Source organism: Cynocephalus volans, chromosome 16 (genome assembly GCF_027409185.1).
Source record: "Cynocephalus volans isolate mCynVol1 chromosome 16, mCynVol1.pri, whole genome shotgun sequence".
NCBI classification, from domain to species: Eukaryota; Metazoa; Chordata; class Mammalia; order Dermoptera; family Cynocephalidae; genus Cynocephalus; species Cynocephalus volans.
In genome coordinates, this window is record NC_084475.1 from 15,166,656 (window position 1) to 15,191,664 (window position 25,009).

The 25,009-nt window shown below is 53.6% G+C and overlaps 1 protein-coding gene across 6 annotated transcripts; it reads left to right on the forward strand.

Annotated features, from left to right (window-relative positions):
* Window positions 1-529: 529 nt before the first annotated feature.
* GPRC5C (G protein-coupled receptor class C group 5 member C) lies at window positions 530-24,087 on the forward strand. Of its 6 annotated transcripts, none has more exons than XM_063080582.1 (5): window positions 530-623; window positions 14,195-15,277; window positions 17,612-17,706; window positions 19,800-19,949; window positions 21,799-24,087. In XM_063080582.1, the coding sequence occupies exons 2-5, from the start codon at window positions 14,227-14,229 to the stop codon at window positions 21,829-21,831; spliced, it is 1,329 nt and encodes a 442-aa protein (XP_062936652.1). In that variant the 5' UTR covers window positions 530-623; window positions 14,195-14,226; the 3' UTR covers window positions 21,832-24,087. The 6 variants fall into 6 exon arrangements, with proteins under 6 accessions (XP_062936652.1, XP_062936651.1, XP_062936654.1 ...); XM_063080581.1 differs by lacking the exon at window positions 530-623 and adding an exon at window positions 6,002-7,203; XM_063080585.1 differs by lacking the exon at window positions 530-623 and adding an exon at window positions 7,324-7,578.
* Window positions 24,088-25,009: the final 922 nt, after the last annotated feature.

The following is a 25,009-nucleotide window of genomic DNA, read 5'->3' on the forward strand; positions in this document are numbered from 1 at the left end:
TTTCGTCACCCAAACTCAATCTTCATACTTTTATTGCTGACATTGCAGAATCATCCAGTCTCAAGAAAAAGAAGGGGGAAAAAAGGGCCCAGTGGAGGAAATCCATCACTGAATATCACCAGAAGGACATTGCCAGAATGCCTGTGAAGGGTTAATGCAGCAGGGTGGGTAGGAGGGCAAATTATAAAACGAAAGGGAAATGACTATGGGCAGCCTGAGTGACAGCGAGAATGAAGGCTGTTGCTTCCCAGGGCTGAAGTACAGTTTCTGCCCAGGTCCCACTTTAGCATAACCACAGCGGCTATTAAGACCCTCAAACACGCCATCAGTGGTTCTGAACTTCGCATAATGACTGAACTCGGCCTTATCATCAGAGGGAAGGAGGAGAAGCGTGGAAACCAAAGGGACTGAAATTTCAGCCTCCGCCAGACCTCCGCGAGCTCCATCAAACTCCCAGAATAGCGCGGCCAGGTTCCCGCAACGGGGCTTCCGGTGAGGGAGACAGTCAGGCCTCAGGCAGCAGCGCCCGGAACAGCTGGGGCTGGACACGGCCCAGAAGCCAGCTGGCTGCCCTGCCCCACCCTGCCGTGCCGTGCCCTGCCCTGCCGGAGGCACCATCTCTGGTGAGTGTGAGCATGTCTGGCTCCTCCGTGGCCCCTGGTTCTCCTCTGATCACCTGGCATCCTGGCTGGGTTCAAGAGTAGGGGGTGGCCTCAAATCCCAGGCCAGGGTATGGGGGCAGCGACTGGGTCGTTTGAAGGCTCTGTTGAGTGGACTGTGTTGGTGGTGGCCGCAGAGGCTGGAGAATGGCTGAATGGCCCTACAGTCAGGGAAGGCTACAGTATGTGCAGAACCGATGTGAGCACAGGGGGCCAGTGGCCACCAGCAGACCAGCACTGGCGAACAAAGGAGGGATGACAGGAAGACTCCCAGCCCTGCCACAGGCTGGGCAGTTGCCTTGTGCAGTGCTGTCTTGAGGTTGGCTGCTGAAGGCAAAGAGATCATTGGGAGAAGGGAGGGTGGCCGAGACCCTTGCTGGCCTGACAGGTCTGCTCTGCTTCCAGTGTCCTTCTCTTTAGGCCTGTGCAGATCCTCCATCTATTTATTCCCTTACAAATATTAATTGACACCCTACTACGGGCAAGTCACCAAGGAGAATGCAAAGATGGATCAGGTGGTGGACATCTTCCCCTCAAAGAGCTTACACCCCGGTTGGGGACATGAGGCATGTACATAACCATTAATAAGACAGAAAATGGAAAGGGCTTCACAGAAGTGAGAAAAGCATTCTGGGCAGAATAGCACAGTGAAGTGCAAATCCAGCAGAGTTAAAACAAATGGTTCTCATCCATGGCTAGTTGCTTTGCCTCTATCATCCTCAGTTTTTAAATCGATGAAATAGAGATGATGACATGCCTTGTGGATGCTTCTAGGGTTGTAAGCATCAAAAATACATAAAAGGCATTTTGAAATTGTACAGTGCTATACAGAGGTAAGATATTATGGATATTGTACTACCAAACTAGCCAGCATCCTCTGAACTTCTTGACCCGGGATTCTGGGAGTCAGAGAGAGCCAGGGATCTGAGCACAGGGTTCTTGTCAGTACCAAAGCCAAGGCTAGACCCTGAGCCCTCCCTTCCCCTTAGAAAAGGCTAGGGCCAGCCCATGGCTTACTTGGGAGAGTGTGGTGCTGATAACACCAAGGCCGCGGGTTCAGACCCCTACATAGGGATGGCCGGTTAGCTCACTTGGGAGAGCGTGGTGCTGACAGCACCAAGTCAAGGGTTAAGATCCCCTTACCGGTCACCTTTAAAATAAAAAAGAAAGAAAGAAAGCGCTGACAGCCTCTCTCAGCTCTTGGACAATCAACCCAACCAACCCACCAATATTTCGTGTCCATTTCTTGGGCGCACTGTGCTAGGGGCTGCCGGGGTGAAGAGATATGAACTCTAAAGTCCATTCTCTATAGAGCCTATCTCTGTATTAGGGAGGTAAGATATCTTGCCTAAGACATACTTAGTGCAAGGCAGTGTAATATCAGCAAGTGCATGCCAGAGGGGAGCTCTACAAGAGCAGAGGGAGAAAGAGGACTATGGGGTGGTCACCAGCAAAAGCTTCTGGGAGGAGCCAATGGCCTTGAAAGGGATGGACTTGGAGAGGCAGAGAGGAGGGGGAAGTCCCTGGATTGAGAGTGGGGGACAATGGGAGCAAAGCCACAGGAAGGCAAGTCTGGGGGGCAGACTTGGAGCAGACCTCTCAGGCTGGAGTGACCATTCCCAGGGGGGAAGAGGATGGAAATGAGGCTGGAGCCCAGGTTGGGCACAGGCTGCAGAGGCCTCGAATGCCGGGCGAGGGAGTTTGGACTTTCACAAAGACAATGGGAGCCAGTGAAGGTGTTATGAGCAAGGGGTGCTGGTGCGAAGTCAGTGAATGTCCTGCTTTGGGTGAGAATTCGGAGGGTGACTGGAGGGGAGACTGCAAGTAGGGGCAATCAGTTTGGGGACTGGGGTGAGGCAGAAGTTACACTCGACCCTGAAATGTTCTCAGATTGGTGCAAGACTTCCTGAAGGTAGGGGGAGCTAAATGCTGCACTGGTTAAACATTTCCTTTTTGTTTTTGGACCCTTGGCTTTGAGGCCTGGTGTCTGTTGATGGAGGCTGTCCAGACCTAGGCAGCTCAGAAGATCCAGTTCTCTCCCTCCATAGGCAGTTGGTTAGTGGCTACTGAGCCGTGGCAGGGAGGAGGGATAAGGGAGAAGCAGATCTTGCGGCTGCTGTGGAAGGGTTCAGCGCCAGGTGACATTCCAGTAGGCTCTGCCCAAGGCCTGCTTCCGGGTACATATCTAGTGGGATCATCCGTGGGCAGCCGGTTGTGGCAAATGAGGCTTTAACTTGCTTGGTTCCTGGCCCCTGGCTTCCTGCTTCTGAAGGGGCCACCATGGTACCTAAGTCCTCTCAAAAAACCAGGCAGTCCCTGCTGCTCCAAGCAGGAAGTGCTAGGAGCCTATGAGAAGAGGAGACTTGGCCAGACACCGACCGCAGTGTGGTCAGCAACCAGTTAACCCAGAGCCTAGGAGCAAGGCAGAGTGAAATGCAAACTGTGTACCAGTCACTTGTGGGGCCTCCAGCCTCCTAGCCCAGGATTCCAGGCCCCCACCTGTTAGCGAGCCAGGAGCCCCACACTCAGCTCAGCGAGAGACTGTTCTCGCTCCACTGGGGCCTAGCTGTGAGGCGAGGGGCACCTGACCCCTCAGGAAGGAATGGGCCTCCCACTCCATGGAGGAGGAAAGAGCTCCCAGAAGATTCTGCAAGCTGAAGCTGTAAGCCTGGACTCCTGCTGCCCAGGCAAACTGGGAATTCCCTCCAGGGAACATAACTAACCTCTGGCATTCCCTGGATAGTCTCTTCCATGCCCAAACTGGATTGCCAGGGCCTCCTACCCTGGGCTCTGGTGCAGGGCATTGCTGGCCCAGGTCAGGTGGACTTCAGCAGGCACTGGGGCTCGCCTGCTGCCCAGGAAGGCATGGCGCAGGGGTGGCACTGTTTGCTAGGCCGTTGGTGTGAGGGGGAAAATCGCAGAGCAATGGAGAGCCCACAGGCATTTACTGAAAACATCTACCAAGTGCTGGGCTAGGTGCCAGAGGCCAGGACAACAAGATCATTGAGATGTGTCCCTGCCCTCAAGAAGGGCACAGTCTAATTGGGGAGACAACAATTATGATGTCATCATCATAAGGTTAAATATGATACAGGAAGATAAATGATAAATAAATGAATGCATAATAGGCTGTGGGTAAATAGGGAAGCTCACTATGGTTCATTCTGGGGAAGGTGAGAGGGCTTCACAGAGGAAGGGACACTGGAGCTGAGCTTCGAGGCAGAGAAGATTTTTAGATATTTTTGGTCAGACTGAGAAAGGGAGGAAGGAGGGACAGGGTGTCCGAGGTAGGAGAACAGTGCAGGCAGAGGCCCAGAGCACAGCATGGCAAAGGTGGTCTGATAATGGTGACACAGGACTGAAAGAATGTCAGGGAAGCAGCTTCTACAGGAATTAGGGTTACAAACTGTTAGAGCCTTTAACTGAAAGGCTTAAGGCTCAGAGGGGAGGGACAGTCACACCAGGACAGGAGAAGCTGACCACTGAGCATTGGTAAGTGCCAGGCTTGCATGAGGAACTTTCTAGATAAAGCTTCATTTTGGGGGTGGTGTTATCATCCCCGCTTTACACTAGAGGAAAGTAGGGCTCAGAGAGATGAAGTGTCTCACCCAGATAACACAGCTGGCAGGTGGCAGAGCTGTTCCCACGCCTGGGCCTTGTCAGTACCTCAGACTACTCGGGCTCCAGGATGAGAGGTACTCTTGCAGCTCAAGAAAGAAACTTTACAATGAATGAATGCACCGCATAGTGGGGGTGGGGGTTGCTGGGGGTTGGACACAGGCTCCTCCACAGTCCAGTAAGTCAGGATCTCTTTGAACAATGGGTAGGCAGTAATTGTATGCGACCACTTCTCCAAGTGGTTTTTTTTTTTTTTTTTTTTTTGGTGAAAATAGGACTTCATAATGGGTTATATACCTACTGGATTATAAAATCAGGGTTAGGGGAGTCTGGGGGCATGGGTGACGCTGTGGTGGGAGTCTTGGAGAGCAGGGGCACCTCTGCAGAACTCCCCTTCCAGCACTGCAGGTCCACTGTGCAGCAGCACCCACCATCGTCTGCCTTACTGTGTGGGTGGGGGGGGGGATCCGCTTCAACATACCCCTGGTCAGCACAGACCCTGGGGACTAAAGCAGTGGGCAACAGGGACCCTGGAGACCCAGCGGCCCAGGTCATCTGCCCTGAGGAACTTGCTGTATCCTTTGAAGGCAGATCCTGTTCCAGAGTGAGATGGGGTGAACACGGAAAGAGCCAAAGGTTCTCAGAAAACTGGCCTACATTTCCACCACCACCTACCGCACAGGGTGGCCGAGGGCAGGGCTGAGGTGTCTGGGCCTCTTTCCAAATAACTCCCAGTGGGTGGCCAGGCTCCAGACACCCCAGCCTTTCCCCTGCCTGGGTGGGGAGGCAGGGGAGAAGAGTTGCCTTTTTGGAGAATCTAGGTAGGGAAAAGAGGTTGCCAAAACTGGAAAGCAAACCCAGACAGCGAATTCCACAATTCCTTTTGAGCACTTTAAGGTCATGTGTCTTCCAGGCTCCCAGACTATTTCCCCTACATCTTTCCCTCACTCTCTTAACTGGCTTTTCACATACGCTAATGAGCCACCCCCCACAGCAAACTGAGTTCTGTATTAGTTGTCCCATTAAGGAAAACTAGCCAGAGGCCAGAGTGACTTGTGGTCTTATCAGCTCTGATGGGCCGCTTGTCTTTCCAGCATGGGCACCCAGCTGCCTGGACCATACAAGCCTTTGCCTTGGTAGCATGCGGGTTCCTGAGTTCTGGGGTGGGAGGTGGAGGGGGGGGCAGGGAGTTAGGCACAGCTCTGCAGTAGCAAACCGCTCTTCCTCCTAATATTTATTCATTCATTTGTTTATTTATTTATTTATTTATTTTTAAAGATGACCGGTAAGGGGATCTTAACCCTTGACTTGGTGTTATCAGGAGCACCAGGCTCTCCCAAGTGAGCCACGGGCCAGCCCTCCTACTAATGTTTAAAAGAGACTGAAACAATTCGGTCTTCCTTTCGTTTCCTAGACCAGCCAGCGAGGGCAAGGAACAGGAAAGGATACAGGGTTCTAGAAAACCAGGGCTCCACCGCCAGCTCCCGCCGCTAAGCAAACATTCCCTCCTGGAGTCAGAAAAGCCCGTGTATGAGGGGAGGAACAGGCCGGGGGTTGATCGCTGGGGCAACTCCGGGTGATTCACTGAGTTTAGACTCCTGGTTGTCATAGATCGAGGCACGCAAACAAACAGCCCAGGAGGGACCCCTCCCCTTTCCCTTCCGCCCCCACCTGGCTCCCCCCTAGCCCGTGCCCAGCTGCCTCCCCTGCCCCCGCGGGCGCTCCGGGTAGAGCAGACACGCCCGGCACCCCGCCCCGCTACCGGCTGGCTGCGACCGCGCGCTGCTGGCGGTCCCCCAGGCAACTCGGCGTCACGGGAACCGGCACCCCGAGACCCTCGCCCTGCCCTCTCTCCGCGTCCCCAGGGCCCAGGCCAGTCCCAACAACCTCTCCCTTCTCTGAGCGCCTCGGCCCCTTCGGGCCTCCAGCACAAGCTAACTAGGCCCCCTCGGGGTCCCCGGGGCCGCGCGGCCCCCCTCCCGCGGGGCCCGCAAAATCTCCTCTTGTTTACTGGGCCGGAGAGGTCCCCGCTGGGACTCCCTTCCCTATTCTGCGGTTACTGTTCTGCAGATTCCTGGAGCCGGAGGGGAAGGGGAGGCAACCCGCCGATCCACCCCAGGGCAGGGAGTGGGGGTGGGGCGCGAGGGACCCCGAAGTCGTGGCAAGGTCCCCGGGCCGCGGGAGGGGCAGGACTCAGAGTCCAGGCCAACGCGTCCCGGAGCGCAGACCGCGGGGGCCGGCTTGAACACTGTACCTCGGGGAACAGAACCGTGAAGGCTAATTAGGACAAGTTGGAACAGGGAACGGGGACGCGGGGAGGGGAGCGCGAGCTCCGAGTTGGGCCCTGTCTAGGGCGGTCTACAGGAAACCCGGGCACGGGTCGGTCGGACCCAGGGCGACCTTTGGCCACGGTCCGGAGTGGTCCTGGACTGGGCCCCCGGCGTACAGGGCTCGTGCGGTGGCGTTCTCACGTACGTTTTGGAGGCTGGGATCCCGGGGAAGAAGCACGCGTGCAAGAGGCGGACACTCGGTGTGTGGCGTGTCCACGTGTGCAAGCTCGGGAAGGGAGGGGGCGCCGAGGGCGTGACAAAAGCGGCCTCTGTGTGCGCCTCGCTCCGTGCCGGAGAAGCGAACTGGGCCCGCCGTGTGCCTCACGGGAGAGCCAGGACGGACGTGACTAACGCTGGGTGTCCGACACGGAGAGCCACGCCAAGGTAGCCCCCGCGCGTGCCCGAGCGCGCGCGCTGGGAGATAGTGGGTGTGCTGGGCTGCACCCCAAACCGCTTCCCGGAGAGAAAGCCGAGTCCACAAAGTGAGTGCGCGTGAGTGCGCGCGCCCGTGTGCGGGGGCGTGGCAGTAAACAGCGACAACCCGCGGGCCCGCTTCGCCAGAAACTCCGGAAAGTGCGACTCGGCCGAGGCTGGAGGTGAGTCGGAGGGGGCAGGGCCGGGCGGGCTTTGTTCCCGGGTAAACGGATTGCACCTACCTGGAGCGCCGCGGGCGCCCGATAAGCGTCCTGAGTGGAGGTGATGTCACGGTGATGCTGGCGCCGGCCCACCCTCGCCCCGAGAAAGGGCTCCTGCCCGCGGAGAGGACGGCGCGAGAGCGAGCGACCGAGCGCGGCCAGCTCAGCCGGGGTCCCGGGGACAGGCAGGCCCTGCGCCCCCGCCCGGGCCCCGCCATTCAGCCGGGGCTGGGCCTGGCCCCGCGCCCTGCGCCGAATCCGTCCCACCGCCGCCCGCGCCCCGCCTGGAGCTGGCCCCAAACGCTGCGCCGCAGCCGGGCGGGCGGCGCGTCCCAGGTAAGGGCTGCTGCCTTCCCGCTCCGCCCTCCACTCGGCCGCCCGGAAAAGTCGGGTCGGGCTGGCGGGGAGTGGGCCAGGGCAGAGCCCCCGGGGTGGAGAGCCGCCGCGCCAACTTCGCTCGGTCGCAGAAAGTTTCCAAACCCGAGCCGGCTGGGGTCTGGTGGAGGGCGGGGTGAGGACTCCGCAATCGGGGTCTCCAAGGGATGCGCCTCCCCCTGCTGTCTCAGCGCGAGTCCACGGTCAATGGTGACTCTTGTTGGTCGGCGTCCTCTCCGCTGCCCGCTCCTGTGGATGGGGAGGGCAGGTTTCTGTGGCCAGAGGAAAGGGGAGAGAGTGGCTGGCTTCCATTGGCTTCTGTTCGGATATTCGGGGGAGCGCGGGTAGACCCCGGTAGCGGAGAGAGGAATGGGGGTGGGGGGAGAGCTCGGAATCTCTCAGCGGGAAGTTTGGAATTTCAGACTATCAAAGCGCCTGTACTCATGGCAGCCTGGTCTCTGGATCCCAAACCCACCCCCAAGCCCGTGGAAGACCCAGTCACTTAAAAACTTAACGATCTCGAGCCAGAAGCTCTGGGACCAGAAATGTATTGAAGTAGGGTTTTGTACTCCTGGAGTCCACCTCCGCCCCCCCCCCCTCACCCCAAGTGCCTTGTAATGTGGCTGGGGGAGGTGTGCTGTTGGGGGTGGGGCGCATTCCAGAGTGACATTCCAGAGCAGACCCTTGGATTGAAGACTTCCAAGTCTCAGAATGCTCAGGGCATTTTGGCCCAAATGTCCATTCTTGGTGTGGGGGTATGGGCTGGGGTTTAAGAAGCACCTCCCTCCCCCTCCCCCTCCAACCTGGGCACAGAGGTAGCTCCTTCCAGGCACAGGTATTTCCAGTGCTCCTTCACTGGATGGGTCAAACACCAGAGCCCCCGGACCAAGGAGTAAGACAATGGGACCTAAGGTGGGAGGGATGGGAGAGTGGGAGGAGGTAGGAAGGTTGTCAGTGGGTGGTGCTCTGGTACCCCTGGGTGAACATCCCCCTCCAAGAGGGAGCTCTAAACGGTCATGGCACCCTTGAAGGGAACCTCTGGCCATGGGTCTGTATCTTGTTCTGGGAGAGTAAGGAGACAGACCACGGAGATCTCTTTCCAGGAAGGTATCTCTTGGCCCTGGGGTGGGGGTCGTGGGAGTGAGTGAGAGGGTTCTCAGGCTTTTGTGTGGACAGTGGGGAGTGATGAAGGGGGTGTTGCTCTGGAAAGGTAGAAGGCTTGACTGCCTCACCTGTTGCTGGGTGTGGCCAGTCAGGGTTGGCTGGGCCCTGAGCCCACCAGCACCACTGAGGCCTCTCTGCTCTCCCTGGAGAAAGGAAAAGGGAGGAAGGGGATTTGGGAACTGGATTGGACTGACTCAGACCAGAGCTGGAGGGAGGGTGGCTGAGCCTGGGGAAAGGCTGATTTCCAAGGTGATTAAAAATATTTCTACATCTGATTCCAGGGAGGTGAAGCAAAAGGGCCCTTTTGTGCAGAAAATAATCTGAGACTGGGGCTGGGCTTCAGCCATGGGGTGGGGGAGACTCACAGGGCAGAAGGAGGTCCCCCTCCCACTCTCCTTGAATTCTCCGAGAACCTTTAAGCAGAAGTGACTCCACACAGAGGAGGCAGGACTGGATGGGGAGAAATGTGCACTGAGCTGCTCAGAGGGTGATTTTCAAATGCCTGCAGTGTCCAAGGCACAGTAGTGCTAGACACTGCAGAGGATGCTGAGTCTTGTTCACTAGCCTCAAAGACCTTGCAGCCTGGCAGGGGATACACGTTCTCATGATTCTGATGGTCAAGGCTCAGGAGGCTCAGTCTAAGTGCAGGGTGTAGGGACCCATAAGAGGAAAGATGCTTCTGGGGCCCTGAGCAAGAGCCTCTGGGCAGGGCTGGGTCTGTCTTGTCCGTCCCCTTAGCCACCATCTTAAAAGATGGCCTTGGCTGACTATGCACTCCTGGGTGTCAAAGAGCTGGAGCTGAGCTCTTCTGAGCTTCCTTCCTTTAACTCTCCTGTTGATTCCCAAGGGTCCCTGTCCCAGGCAGTGGACAAGAGCCAGGCCCCTTGGCCCCATTTTCCCACCTGAGTCCATGTATTTCTGTCTCTCCACCTGCCCTTCCATTTTCAGGGGGGACCAGAGAAATAAGACATTTCAGGATGGAAACAGGTTGTTTCCTCTGAGGCTGGTAAGTCTCAGGGCAGCTGGGCAGCAGCATGGTTCCTGCCTGGATGGGCAGGGGAGAGGGGCAGTTAGGGGCTTCTGTTTCATTTCTTAGAAGTTCCCATATTGGGAGGGTTGGCTACAGAGGTGAGATTTGGAGGGTGAGGTCCAGGAGGAAGTTGTTGGTGGATCAACAGCAAAGTCAGGAGGAAATGAGGGGTGGGGCGGGAGGGAAAGCTGCGAAGCTTTTCTGACCCTGGCCCACGTGCCCGTCGGGGTGCTGGGGGCAGAGTACAGGCAAATATCTCTAGGGCCAGATGGATCAAGAAGAATGAGTGACTTAAGTGTCCCCACATGAAGTGCGATTGGCTTGCTTTTTTGTGGCGACATTGAACTTTGTAATATGGGCTTTAGCATCCTTTCCCTCTACATTCGACCAGTCCTTAGATTGTTTTTTGGAAAGAATCTCCCAGATCTGGCCATTATGGCTTAACTTTGGCCTTAATGTTTAAACCATGGGATGAATGTGTCCCCAACAAATTGATTGTCTGTGCTTTTTGCCGGACTCATCTCTTAAAGCGCAACCCTGGCTATGGCCCCACTGTGCTAAAAACAGCTTCCCAGTGCCTTTAGAACAAGGCCCCAAACTCCTCCCTGGCAGCATTTTTAATCTGTCACAAACCAGCTGCAACCTCCCTTACAAACTCGGTTCATACTTGGCGAACTCGATTTCTTTTTCTCTTGCTCTGAACTTGGGCTTCTCTCAGGGCTTTGACTTTTACCATCTTTTCTGCCTGTTTCTTCCCTTTCCTTCCTGCTCAGCCCCTACCTCACATTCCTCAGGGCTTAGCTTCTTTGTGATGTCTCGTGGTAATGTCTGGGACGTGGCACGTTTTTATTAAATACTGAATTCAGTGCTGTTGAAAGGCCACCTCCGTTCTGTCTCTTCTGACCCCTCAGCAAGAAGACCTCTTCCTCTTCTGTGTTCCTGAAGCACGTGTCCCTCTCCTACAGGTACATCCTGTACGGCGCTCATATATTTTTCCTTGTGTCCTGTTTTATATACCTACCTTATCGCCTATTAGAGTTTAAATACCATCAAGACAAGAACTGTGTGTGTTCATTTTGTATTTTCCACAGCTCTGAACAACAGGTCCTTGTCCCCTCTAAAAGCACAGTAGATATTTGCTGATTGGCTTAATTGGTCTAAACTGAGACCTGGCTTAGGCAGATGGGGTGAAAAGCCCTTGAAGGCTGTCTCAGTGGTCATTCTTGGTATTCACTTCCACATTTCCAATTTCACCCCAAGTTCTGGCTGATTCGCTGGGCCAAAAAAGCCCATGATGCAGTTAAATGTTTAGGATCTCATAGCATGTTGTTATCCACAAATTATCTCCCTAGAGTGGCTCAATACCCATTAGCCCCCTCTGACTCCACTTTTCTCTTTCCAGCCCGTGTAAATACAGTGGTGCTTTATTGACATAAGATTATACAAAGCTCCCTATAAAGGCTTATCTTAGTCATGGTATAGGCGAACCGTGCTTTTGTGTTGAAAGTAAAGAAAAACTAGCCATTACAGTGCTGGTTATTTAGGAAAACAACAGTAAATTTTCATAAGCATGTTAATTGTTTTATTTTGTTTTGCCAACTGGCTAGTATGGGGATCCTAATCCTTGACCTTGGTGTTATCAGCACTATGTGATAGGTTGTGAGTTAATGATAGGTCATGTTTGAGGAAAAGCAAACTTAATTGAAAGATGAGAAGATAGCTGAGATGGCTAAGATACCTAAAATATTTTCAAAGGGTATAAAAATTTGAAAATTGATCATCTTTATTATGTCAATTTCACTTCATTTTATGAGTTTCATTTCCCCAGATTTAGTAAGTGTTCTTCCACTTATCAGTTACAGAGAGAGACGGTTTTTATCTACTGAAATTTAGGATCTTTGTTTGCTTATTAGAAATTCAGTACCCAGGAATGGTGAAAAACAGTAAGGAGGTAGACTTTGTGTAAGCACCCCGCTAGCCCCAAAAAGGAGGAAGTAAAGTGGTCGGGAGGATAGTGAGTTAGATAATGCCATTCCTCTACCAGCCACTAATGGTCACTATCAGCCCAGGAAAGCTTGGTTGCTGTCTTTCTGGAGAGTTCCGGATGAGGCAGGAAGAGACAGGGTTACCACTAGTTATTTGAACATATAGGGTGATTTAAATGTGGAGTACCTGCATTTCATAGAATTTTGGGATTTACAACTTGCTTTTTGAGCATTTATATTTTCTGTTAAGGGCCGGCCCGTGGCTCACTTGGGAGAGTGTGGTGCTAATAACACCAAGGGCACGGGTTCGGATCTCTATATAGGGATGGCCAGTTAGTTCACTTGGGAGAGCCTGGTGCTGACAACACCAAGTGAAGGGTTAAGATCCCCTTACCAGTCATCTTTATAAATATATATATATATATATATATATATATATATATATAATATATATATATATAAATTGATTGATTGATTGATTTTCTGTTAGGTCTCCTATAAGCAAATTTAAAGTCCTTCATTGAAAGACTCCCTGATTTGGTCTTTAATTTCTCTTAACCTGTCACATCTTTACCCACACTTCACACAGGGAAAATTCAATTGGTATTGAGAGCAGGGGGTTGGCTTTTGATATGGATCATGTCCCCCAGGTTTTATGTATTAGTAGCTTGATCCCCAGTGTGACTGTTAAGAGGGTGGGAAATCCTGTTATGGTAATTGCAAGCTGGGGCCTTGAAGAGGTGATTAGATTGTAGGACCATATCCAGTGAGTGGATTAATAATAGTGGTCATGGCCATGGTCCTGAGGGCTTTAAAAAAAAGAGTGCATGAGAAACTATCCCCTTTCTGCTCTGCCATTTTCTGCTGTTGAGACCCTGGGTCACTGTCACCACCATTGCCTTCACCAAATGCGTTCCTGGACTTTGGACTTCCCAGCCTCTGAAACTGTAAGCAATATATTTTGTTTTCTTATAGATTACCCAGTTCCAAAAAAAAAAAAAAAGATAAAAATAAAAGAAAATAAATAGATTACCCAGTTCCTGGTATTTTGATATAAGCAACAGAAACGGGCTAATACAGCTTTCTTCTTTGGCACAGATCTATAGCATTTGGAGTAACAAATTACCTTCTTGGTGTTTTTGTTTTGTTTTGATTTTTTGGTGGCCGGCAAGTAGAGGGATCTGAACCCATCAACTTTGGTGTTAGAAGGTGGCGCTCTAACCAACTGAGCTAACCGGCCAGCCTGCTTGATGTTAATAAAAGAGATCTTTCTAGCCTTCCAGCTACAATGTCTTAAAGTCTTCCGTTAAAGATTAATTCCTTTGGGTTTTGTATTGCCCTTGCCTGGTTCTTGCTTTTAAAATGTTAATGCCTCATAGGAGAATTTTTGCATTAAGTCATTAACTCCTTAGCTGGGGAATTCATTTATTTTATTCTTGACTTCAGCATCTGAGCTAGACAAAGAACCTTAATTTCTTTTTTTTTTTTTTTAAAGGTGACCGGTAAGGAGATCTTAACCCTTGACTTGGTGTTGTCAGCACCATGCTCACCCAAGTGAGCAATCGGCCATCCCTATATAGGGATCCGAACCCATGGCCTCGGTGTTATCAGCACCACACTCTCCCAAGTGAGCCACGGGCTGGCCCAAAGAACCTTAATTTCTGAAGAGGAGAGTTGGTGCTAAAAGTGGGAAAATGAAGGGTAAACAAAGGAGGTGAAGCGGGAGAGTAGATGAACACAACTTTCCATTTATCTCTGCACTTTTTTCTGGCTGCAGGTTATGCCTGCCACTTGTTGAATAAATGAATAGTTAAATGAACGAATGTGGGGCTGACTAGCACGGACTTTGGCATCACAGGGACGGAGTTTGGGGCATAATGTCTGACCTTCTGAAGTCCCAAGGCAGAAGGAAGTGCTGAGCGGGTGTTATGCTTGGTTTTGGCTTGCTTACGAGCTCCTTCACCCCCAGTCCTGGCTGCAGGAGCTCAGGGAATGTTTGGGCTAACACTTTTTTTTGGTGGCTGGCCAGTATGGGAATTCGAACCCTTGACCTTGGTGTTCCCAGCACCATGCTCTTGCAAGTGAGCTAACTGGGTAACCTGCTCAGGGAATGTTTGAACCCAGATTATGGTTGATGGAGGGGAGGGAACTGAAAATTTCAGTGACAGTTTCCTCCTTTCCAATGGCGGGAAATAGGGATGACAAATGGGTTTCATCTCGTTTGCCTTCTGGTCAATTGATATGCCTGCAGGAGTTCTGTGTTAAGAAGGATTCTGAAGCCCAGAGAGACAGTCTCATGATCAGCTACCATGGTCTGCCCTGATTCTGGATGGGAGAAGCAGCACCATGTATCTTGGTCTTGGAGGACTGATTTTGCCCTTTCTCCCTCTGTCTCTAGGGACCCAGCTGGAGCCTGGCCTGGGAGCCAGGATGGCCATCCACAAAGCCTTGCTGATGTGCCTAGGACTGCCTCTCTTCCTATTCCCAGGGGCCCAGGCCCAGAACCATGCCCCACCCGGCTGCAGCCCAGACCTCAACCCTCTCTACTACAACCTGTGTGACCGCTCTGAGGCTTGGGGCATTGTCTTGGAGGCGGTGGCTGGGGCAGGCATCGTCACCACCTTTGTGCTCACCATCATCCTGGTGGCCAGCCTCCCCTTTGTGCAGGACACCAAGAAGCGGAGCCTTCTGGGGACCCAGGTGTTCTTCCTCTTGGGGACCCTGGGCCTTTTCTGCCTTGTGTTTGCCTGCGTGGTGAAGCCTGACTTCTCCACCTGCGCCTCTCGGAGGTTCCTCTTTGGGGTCCTATTTGCCATCTGCTTCTCCTGCCTGGTGGCCCATGTCTTTGCTCTCAACTTCCTGGCCCGAAAAAACCATGGGCCCCGGGGTTGGGTGATCTTCACCGTGGCTCTGCTGCTGACTCTTGTGGAGGTCATCATCAACACAGAGTGGTTGATCATTACCCTGGTCCGGGGTGGTGGTGAGGGTGGCCCTTGGGGCAATGGCAGTGCCAGCTGGGCCATGGCCTCCCCCTGTGCCATCGCCAACATGGACTTTGTCATGGCACTCATCTACGTCATGCTGTTGCTGCTGGGCGCCTTCATGGGGGCCTGGCCCGTGCTGTGTGGCCGCTTCAAGCGTTGGCGTAAGCACGGGGTCTTCATGTTGCTCACCACGGCCACATCCATCGCCATCTGGGTGGTGTGGATCGTCATGTATACCTACGGCAACAAGCAGCACCACAGCCCCACCTGGGATGACCCCACGCTGGCCATCGCCCTCGCTGCGAATGCCTGGGCCTTTGTCCTCTTCTATGTCATCCCTGAGGTCACCCAGGTGACTAAGGCCAGCCCAGAGCAAAGCTACCAGGGGGACATGTACCCCACCCGGGGCGTGGGGTATGAGACCATCCTGAAAGAGCAGAAGGGCCAGAGCATGTTCGTGGAGAACAAGGCATTTTCTATGGATGAGCCAGCCTCAGGTAGGTCTTGGGACCCTCCCATGTCCCTTCCCCATCCCACGTCTTTTTATTTATTTATTTATTTATTTTTAAAAAGATGACCGGTAAGGGGATCTTAACCCTTGATTTGGTGTTGTCAGCATCACGCTCACCCAATGAACTAACCGACCATCCCTACATAGGGATCTGAACCCATGGCCCTGATGTTATCAGCACCACACTTTCCCAAGTGAGCCACGGGCCGGCCCATCCCAAGTCTTTTACTGCAGGACAGGGAGCCAGTCTCTTGAGCAAAGTGGAAGGCTCTTGAGGTTTTCTACAATATTCTGCCTAACTGTTCCTAAATTCCCTTTATAAAATTTTTTTTCTATATTCATACAATTCATGCATATATTCTCATTGTAAAATTTCAAATGATAGGTAAGACAAAATTATCCTCAACTGCTTCCCCAATTCTACCCCATCCCATCCTGTTCCATCCCCAGAACTGACCACCGTTGACTGGTATTATACCCCCCACATGCCTCAGTTTCCTCATTTGTAAAACAGGGGTAATAACAGTTCCTATTTTATAGGGTTCTTGTGTGGTTTAAATTAATTAATGCACGTGCCTGGCTGGCACATGGAAAGCACCCTAAAAGAATTAGCTATTAGCTGGACATCTTACTATTATTATTATCCTTCCAGAACTTGTTTTTCTTTTTTTTTTGGTGGCTGGCCAGTCCAAAACTTGACCTTGGTGTTATCAGCACCATGCTCTCCCAAGTAAGTTAACTGGCCAGCCCATTTTTCTATTTATGTATTCATAATCATAATTTCCTTTAAGTCTTTTTCAGTTAATTTTTTTTTTTTAAATAAAAGCACTCGTGCCATGTAGTGATCTTAGTGGCCGATTTTAAGGACCACTAACATTTCTTGAGTACGTACTGTGTGCCAGGCCCTGTGCTAAGCCCCTTCCCGGTGTGTCCTGTTGCCTGCCTCTCATGTGCTTTCTCAGCCTGCTGGCCACAGCTCCTTCCCCTAACGTGACCAGGAAAGCTGGAGGCGCAATCTCAGAGCACTGACCCCCACCCAGGCGGTACTGATCAAGACGCTGGGGGCTAACAACTTTCCTAACTGCCTGGTTATCATGCCTGGCTCTAGGGCCTCTGCCAGGTCAGAGGCAGAGGCAGTGAAAGTTCCAGAATCACAGACATCCTTGTCTCTTCTCTACAAACTGTGAGATCCTCATAATCCCTGCTGTGGGGAAAGAAGTGACCCTTGTCCTGCCGAGCATTTGACCTTTGATCTGCCCTCCACGGCTGAGTGCGGCCCCCACCCTGAGGTGGCCCCAGCATAGACACAGAGTACAGCCAAATGAGCGTGCATGGTGGGGTTGGGGGAAGTTGATGAAGCCAGCAGGAGAGAGGGGCTGATGGACAAGTGTTGGGAGGAGTTTCAAGTCTCCTGTCCCCACCACTGCTCCTGCCCTCATGCCTGCCTAGCAGAGGCCTTTATCCTCTCGTGGCAAACACTTATGGGGCTGTGAGTTTTTGTTTCTTTTTTTTTTTTCTAAATGTAAAAATCAATAGAGTGGTCCCGGCACTCAGGAAACCCTATGGAGGTTCTGGTCCCTCAGAGCTGTGGGACCATCAGCCCTGCTGGACAGATGTTGAGCAGCGAGGCCTGCTCGTGGGCCCCAGAGGTTGGCCAGCAGCTTTCCTCAGCATCTTGGGAGTGCCCAGCGGGGTGGAACACATGGGCAGCCAACACCCCGAAGGCAAAGGAAAGTATTCCTGGAGCTGAAAATAGTTCTGGAAATATGCCAAGGGGCCACAGGATGGGACGTGCATTCGATCTCCCTGGCTGGGCTCTGGGTTGGGGTGGGGGAAGAGTCGGCACCCAGCTGTGCTCTGGGAGGACATGAAGAGTCTTGGGCTGAGGGGTCTCAGCTGCATTTACCCCGGTGCCTGGCAGCTGGCCTGCAACCGCAGAGGACAGAGCTGGAGGCTGGCCATCTTGGAAGGCAGCCGAAGGCCCATGTGCCCCTCTTGGCCTCTAGCCCCAGAGGGCGGATGGGGATGTGAAGTTTGTTGATGAAGCATTTTTATGAGCTATTGGGTGTGGGGTCCCACACTGCAGGGAAGCAAAGCGGCATTGTACTCTCCCATTTGCACAAAGGGATTCTGGGCTTGGGAGGGGACCCTCACGTTCACAACCTCACCCCCAAGGCAGCCACTCCTGGGTTAGATGTTACACCAGGGCCAGCCTGGCCCCCCTTCCCTGCCCCCAAGAGAGCCTTGCTTGGGTTGTGGGAGGTGGAAAAGGAAGCTGACAGTCCAAGTATCCTCAAACTGCCCCTGCTTTTTCTTGCAGCTAAGAGACCAGTGTCACCATACAGTGGGTACAATGGGCAGCTGCTGACCAGTGTGTACCAGCCCACCGAGATGGCCCTGATGCACAAAGGCCCGGTGAGTGGGGTCCCCATGATCCAGCTGAGGGCCACGGAGCCCAGACTCAGGCAGGATGGAGAGGGCTGTGCGGTCAGTGCAGGGTTGGGTGAAGGTGGTAGGGAGAAGGCCGGCTTCTCCATCTGGTGTGTGTAGCTGGGGAACCCTGAGCCCCAGTTCTTAACACCCTTTTCCTGGAGTTGACTTATCCACCACCTTTGGCTACATTGCAGTGGGACCTGTTCGTGTTATTGGGGTGTCACACACAGACTGGGGGCTGGATGCTGTAGAGAATGCAGAACAAGTTCTCACTGAGCCGGGTGGCAGCTGCCAGCTTTATCCTAAGGAGCCTGGGGAGGGACAAAGGGGACGGTCTTAGCAGGTGCTCCCAAAAGGGACATGGGACCAAATGTAGCAGGTCTGGATAGGTATTTACTTCTCAACCACAGCTGTCCCAAGGGGCCTCCAACTCCCCTCCCCCTACTGGCAGGCAGCAAATCTCGACCTTACACCTCCCCTGGGTTCTGGAAACCAGATGCTCCATTAGCCAAGGGAGGGGAGGAACAGGAAGACGGTGGGGTAGGGTAGGTTCTCCTCCATGCACGCTCCTCCCGGCTGGCAGGGCTGTGGGGAGAGGTCAGTGACCTGCCTTGGTAGGATGCTGGGAACAGGAAGCGAGGAGGTCAGCAGAGTGGCGTTCTCACCCCGCCTCTGAGCAAGGGACAGGGGGAGGCAAGTGAGGCTGAGAAACATCCAATCCCGGCTCCTTCCCTCTCCCTGAACCTGAACCTGCGGCCAGGCCTGGGAGAGAAGATGGCTGCCAGCACCTGAGCTGGGCAGACCCCCAGGGGTGTGGACGACCACTGAACACTGTCCTCAGGAGCTACCCCCACCGTTGTTGCCCCTCAGTCCCTGGTGTGTTTTGAGTCCTGCTTCCCTGGGGGGATGATCTGGACTAACAGGGATATTTTATCTATTTTATCTTAAAATGTGATCCCCAGACCACCAGCGTAAGCATCACCTGGAAACTTGCTAAATATGCAGATGGAAGGGGCACGGTGGGATGGAGCCAATTGTTAGTGTCCCTTCCTGACATCACCTTGGTAGCTTAGGATCCGCCACCCTCGGAGTAACTATCCCACACAGACCCGCAAACTGCAGTTGTTCCACATTTCCCAGCCCGCTGCTGAGCGGGCCCAGCTACGAGTGGGTGTGGCTTAACCAGCAGTCCAGGTGACTCCGGTGCAGACCCTGGTTTGAGAGCACTGATCTGGATGTTCCAGGGGCCTCGTGGGAGTAGGAGATCATAAACAAGTGGGAAGACAAGCTGGGTCAGATTAAATCGAAGGCTGATTTGGGGCCCTGGAGCTGCAGAGATTTGGTGGCAGCTGGTGGCAGCTCTTCTCCATAGGGATAAAGCAGGTGGGGCTAGCAGTTCAATTTTCCTCCAGGGTGGGGGCTGGGGCAGGTGTCTCAGGATCCTCTTCACCCCATGGCTGGCAGGACCAGCTGCAGCTCTGACCACGTTCAGGCAGATAATTTGGGTTTTAAGTCTCCAAATCAGACTGGCTTGCCCAGACTCCTAGACGAGAGATGTGTAGGCATGTCCAGGGCCTAACAGAAGGGTGTACCAGGTTAGGAAGACCAGCAGCCATGATGCTGTTGGGTGTTGTAGTGACCCGTCCCCCCAAAGTTGGGGGACTCGGGGTAAATTCATGGAGGAATGGAGCCTGGGAGCTTTACCGGGCAGGTAATAGAGGCTGTGGGGTTCATCCTCCATTAGACCTAAGGTTTCCCTAAGAAACTAGAAGCAGGAGGGGACTTGAGAAGAGGACCCCCCTCTGTGCAGCCCTAGGACCACCTAAGGTAACCAGAGGCCTCATTTCCATGCCTAGAGGCAGGGGAGAAAAGGGGTTCAAGGTCAGGCCTCTGTTCCCAGAGGCGGAGTCATCTGTCCCTGGCCACCACTGGGGCCTGGCCAGAGGGTGGGTAGGAGGGACTAGGAGTGGGGCTGGCAGGCACAGCCCTGCAGGAAGCAGAGTGTGTGCTCATCCACCCTGGCAGAACCTGCTCCCGGTCCCCCTGACTGTGAGACCGCCTGTTCTTCCTTTCAGTCTGAAGGAGCTTATGACGTCATCCTCCCACGGGCCACAGCTAACAGCCAGGTGATGGGCAGTGCCAACTCCACCCTGCGGGCTGAAGACATGTACGTGGCCCAGAGCCACCAGGTGGCCGCTCTGCCCAAAGACGGCAAGAACTCTCAGGTCTTTAGAAACCCCTACGTGTGGGACTGAGGTGGCAGGGGCCAGGATTTGGGGAGGGCCCTCAGGACCTTGCCGGGGTGGGGGACTCTCCAGGAATCCTGTGCCCTATGGCTTCCCCTGCCCCCTTGCTGGCTCAGGCCAGCTTGCCCTCAGAGCCTGAGGTCCTCCCTGCCTGCCAATGTCCGAGTGGGTGTCCTGGGTGCCCCCACCCACTCCTCAGTGTTTGTGGAGTTGAGGAGTTGACCCCGGCTGCATGCCAGGGTGACCTCCGGTGGTCATGCTCCAGCCAAATAGTGTTCTTCTTGGGGTGTTGGCCCGTCAGCGCCTACATTCTCTGGAGATTCCTGCAGCCTCAAGAGATTTTGCAGGCGCTTCAGGCCTGGATCTTGCTCCTCTGTGAGGAACAAGGGTGCCTAATAAACACGTTTCTGCTTTATTAACTTGCTCTGGGATCGTGGTTTCTGATCTGGGCTGTCAGCTTCCGGTGAACCTCTCCTCCACCTGTGGGCGATTCCTCTTTCTCCTCCCTCCAAATCCAGCTCACATTTAAAGCTGCTGCTGCTTTTTCCTTCTGTGCAATTAAGTAGCTGACGGCCTCTACCCAGGGAAGGATTCTTGAGCAGATCCTCTGTGCTGTGCATTGGAATGAACGTCTGGGCTCAGCTCAGGCCTGGGACGCGGTCCTCCACCTGGGCTGGTCTGAAGTCAGGCAGCTAGGCACCTTTCCTCAGGGACCCCCTGGCCGTATTCAGGGACAGAACAGGGAAGGCGGACCTACAGGCAGAAGGTCGTCTGTGTAAGGGAGGATCAAGTCACTTCAGTTGCTCTTGGGGGAATGATAGTTAAGATCCTTCAGGGGGTGAGGTGGAAAACCATTCTGCTCCATGCTGTGAGGCCACACGGGCTATACATGGAAAGGCATGGATCGGACAGGGCCAGCAGTTGTTTACAAAGTGGGTTTACCAAGGTGGAAAAGGTCAGGCCAGGTCTCGGTTGGTTTCAATCCTAGGTGGTAGTCAAAATGTCCATTTGCTCAGTACATTACGGTAAACAAAAGCCTCTCCACATCAGCTCATTTTAATCCCCCGGAGGCTGCCTTGAAAGGTAGGCAGGACAAGTATTCTGTCCCCTTTCCAGAATCAAATTTCATTTTAGGGGGCCTGCCCGTGGCTCACTCGGGGAGAGTGTGGTGCTGATAACACCTAGGCCACGGGTTCGGATCCTATATAGGGATAGCCGGTTAGCTCACTGGGTGAGCATGGTACTGACAACACCAACTCAAGGGTTAAGATCCCCTTACCAGTCATCTTTAAAAAAAAAAAATCATTTTAGGGCTAGAGAGGACATTAGGGGTAGTTATCGCAGGGATAGTTCTCTTTTCACAGGTAAGCAGACTGACCCAGTGAGGCCACACCGCCTCTAGGTGGCCAGATCAAGACCAGCTGGGTTTTCTCGAAACTGACGTGCAACGGGCTTTCTGCTCGGCCCTGCCCGGGATGGCCAGTGGCCCCAGTGGCCTGGGCCGTGCAGAGGAGACAGTAGTGTCCTAACCCTTGGACACTGGCTCAAGATTTGCAAGGGGGCTGCCCCTCCCAGCCTTGGGAATGTTTCTCCCCAACTGGTCAGAAGCTATTTTCTGACACTGGTTATAAGGAAAAAAAAAATGTTTTTGTTGAAAGGGAGAGAAAGGTTGCCCGAAAAAAATAAGATTTCTCCCAGACTTCTCCTTTTACTTTCAGATTACACCAATGTCCCTGGGAACCAAAACACTTTTTTTGTAGTAAAAGCCAGTTCTTGGGTAAACAGCAGTAGGGTCCCCTTTGACTCTTGTTCTTTCTGGTTACTTTAGGCTCAGTCCCCGCAAAATAAAACGCGATGGTAGATGCCCTCTTTCCTGGACTGCACGTCGTTCTGATGTCCTCATTCCTCTGTACTCAGTCTGGGCAGGGCCCAGCACCTTTCCCGCCCTTGTCATTGGAGCAGGGAGGGACTGGAGGCCACCGACCTGAAGCTGTGGACTGAATGGGGGACGCTGCAAAGCCCCGAGGCATGTGGCGGGGGCTCTTAGGACCAACCCTCTTCCTGCCCAACACAACCTCTCCTGGTCCCCAGGTGACTGCGGCTGCAAGGAGCTGTCTGCAGACACCCAGCCTGCCTCCATCTCCCCTCCTTAACACTCTCCCTCGCCAAATCACAGCCCCTGGGTCCCCATACTGTGGTTCTCCACAGATCCTCCTCCCTACTGTGAACAACAGGCCCCAGTTGCCCCTGTCTCGACACTGTGGACCTTCCCAGCCTGGCCATCTTTTGGTGTCCAGCAGCAGCTTGCCCCACTCTGTACCTAGTGGATCTTCTCTATGAGCCTTTGGAGCCAAGCCATGGCAGAAGATGGCCCTTGCCCTTCTCACCAGGGCCTCCTGCCACCACCTAGACTGTGGAAAGCCATCGAGCTGGGGCAGAGCTCAGCCCGAGGCCTGGACAGACTCTGCTTCTCTTTATGGCCCATGGGTTCTGGATCTGAGTCCCTTTGCACCATGACCTCAAACCTCACCCACCCTCAATGAACTGGGTCCTACCGAGAGACCAGCCCTGTCCTCTGCTTCCAACTGCCCCTCACCATCTGGGATGGGGACTCCCACACTGGTCACAACCAGGAAAGCTCTCCTCGTCCAGCACTACCTCATGGAGAACTCTATAAAGGAGTGGGGGAGTTGGCAGGACACAGGGGCATTTGGGGCTTGGCACCATTTACCTGCCTGCAAAACTCCTAGAGCCTCTTTTCCCCTCCAAAACTGGCTTTTGGCTTCTGAACCAGTTCAGAAGATGGCTCCTGGGGCAGCTGCAGGTGTAAATGCCCCTGAATTACCTGGATCTCACAGGTTCTGGCCATGCAGCAGGGACCTACTGTGGCTACCTGGACATCTCTGGTCAGGGCCTAGAAGCACCCTTAGGATTCTCAGGGTGGAGGTCAGAATTGCATTCTCAGGAACAAGTTAAGAGTCCTGGACCAGAAGAGTTGGGGTCTAGGCCTCTCCATGACTGAGACTGTGGGACTTGGGGAGGCCCCTTAGGTAAGTGTGATCCAGGACTGAAGATGTGCCCATTCCTGGTGGATGGGCGGATGTATGTTTCTCCCTCTCCTTGAGCAGCAGACATTCTTAGGGCATCTGGATGTGCTGGCACTGTTTTCATCTCCGGAGGAGCCGCTCATGTCCTTGGCCTTAGGACATGTTCCAGAGGGTCCTGTCAGCCACCCAGGGAAGAGTGGGGCGTTGTCAGGACCTGCATGGTGCTGGCACCAACGGTAGAGATGGGCACAGCTCCAGACTCGTGGGAATGAGATCTCTGCAGCATCCTCTTCCCTGGCTTTGTCCTGCCCTTGGGACTCTTTATCTAAGGGGGTCCTCTCCAAGTGTGCCCCGGGAGCTCAGTCCTCAGCCCAGCATCACTGAGTGCCAAGGTGCAGGGTGAGGACAAGAGGAGCTCCCTGAGGAGGTGCCCTGTAGGCAGTCGCACAGGTCTCCAACACCACCCTCCTGTCCCTAGCAGCCTGTGCCTTTGTCACTAGAGTTTTTTTCTAGAGATAAATTGAGTGAACAGTCCCCGCAGAGTAGGACTGTATCCCCTAGGACTCCTGCACCTTCACTTCTTTATTGTGTCAGGTTGCAGGAACCCTGGCAGTGCCAGGTGGCCAGGGGCTGCAGCCTGCAGTGAACGTGGATTGTTTTATAGCTTGATCCCTCTGGGGTCTGCTGGTGAGGCTTGGGGAGGGATGAGCTTCTGAAAGAAGCCTATTTGCTGGGATTCAGGGGTATCTAGTGGCCCTGCTTATTACTCTGATCCTTGGCCACCTAGAGGAGAAGATAGATGTGTTTTTAGAAGGAGAGAGGTTCCTTCATTGCGGTGGTCAAGCTGCTTCGCAAACATGCCTTGAATGGAAGAAAACTAGGCCAGAAGTCGCTGCAGGTTCACCATCGGGCCAACACCTTGGTGAATTTCACACCCACCACTGTCAAACTGCGGAGCTTGAAGCAAAGGAGTTTGGGCTTAATAACTGTGCTCAGAATTAAATGACCTTATCCTCTGTTCTTGCTGCCACTGAATTCCTGTGTGTTCATGAATTTTTTTTAGGATTTATTAAAGGTATAGTTTTCCCCCAGACCCCTTCTATACCAACAAAGCATGTTTGATTCCAACTAATCTTTTTCTTGCTTGGAGATTTATTCTAAGGGGGAAAACTGGCCTCTAGAAAAGATTGAGCTCAGCCAGCCAAGCCCAGAGACCAGTGACCCCCCCCCCGCGCGCCACAAGATGCAGGGATAGGACTGGAGAGGGACGACCCTGCTAGTAGCCCTGCTGCTACCTGACATTGTGGGGGGAGGTGGCCAGGACAACCCACTGGGTGAAATACTCAGCTCACAGAAAGGCATGTGGGGTCAGGGGATGATCGAAGATTCTCCCAGGCAGGAGGACCTGCCAAGTGCCACTCCCAGCCTTCTACCTTACTCATGGGGCTCTTGTTCAGCCTCTCACAGCTCATAAGAAGAGAGCAGGAAACAGTTAGGTGACTTGCCTATGATGATGCTGCTCATGAGGGTCTGTCAGCCCTCTGGCCCATTCTTACCAAGACTAGCATTTTCTCTGGCCCCCAGAGGACGTGCCAAGGTCAGGCACAGGTGCCAGTGACCAGACAGTTTCCTGTCTGCTGTCTCCACTCTGGGCCCTCCAGGAAGCTGCAGCCCCTGCTCCCAGCAGCCACATGAATTATTTAGCATCTGCACTAGCCCAGCAGTGCTCTGACCTCATCCTCCTCAAGAAAAAGTTGCTGATGGGGCAGAGGCTGAGGTAGCAGATCTCTCTGGAGTGCAGATCATTGAAAGAGGGACACCAGCATCCTCAAGGAAGGAGGTGCGGACCACAGACCCAACTACCCTTGTAGCAGGAGGCAGCTCTGCAGAGTGGAGAGAACATGGCTCAGGAATCCAATGGCCATGAGTTCAGATGCTGGCTCTTACTAGCTCTATGACATTGACTGCTCCCTTGACCCTCAGTCTCCTCAT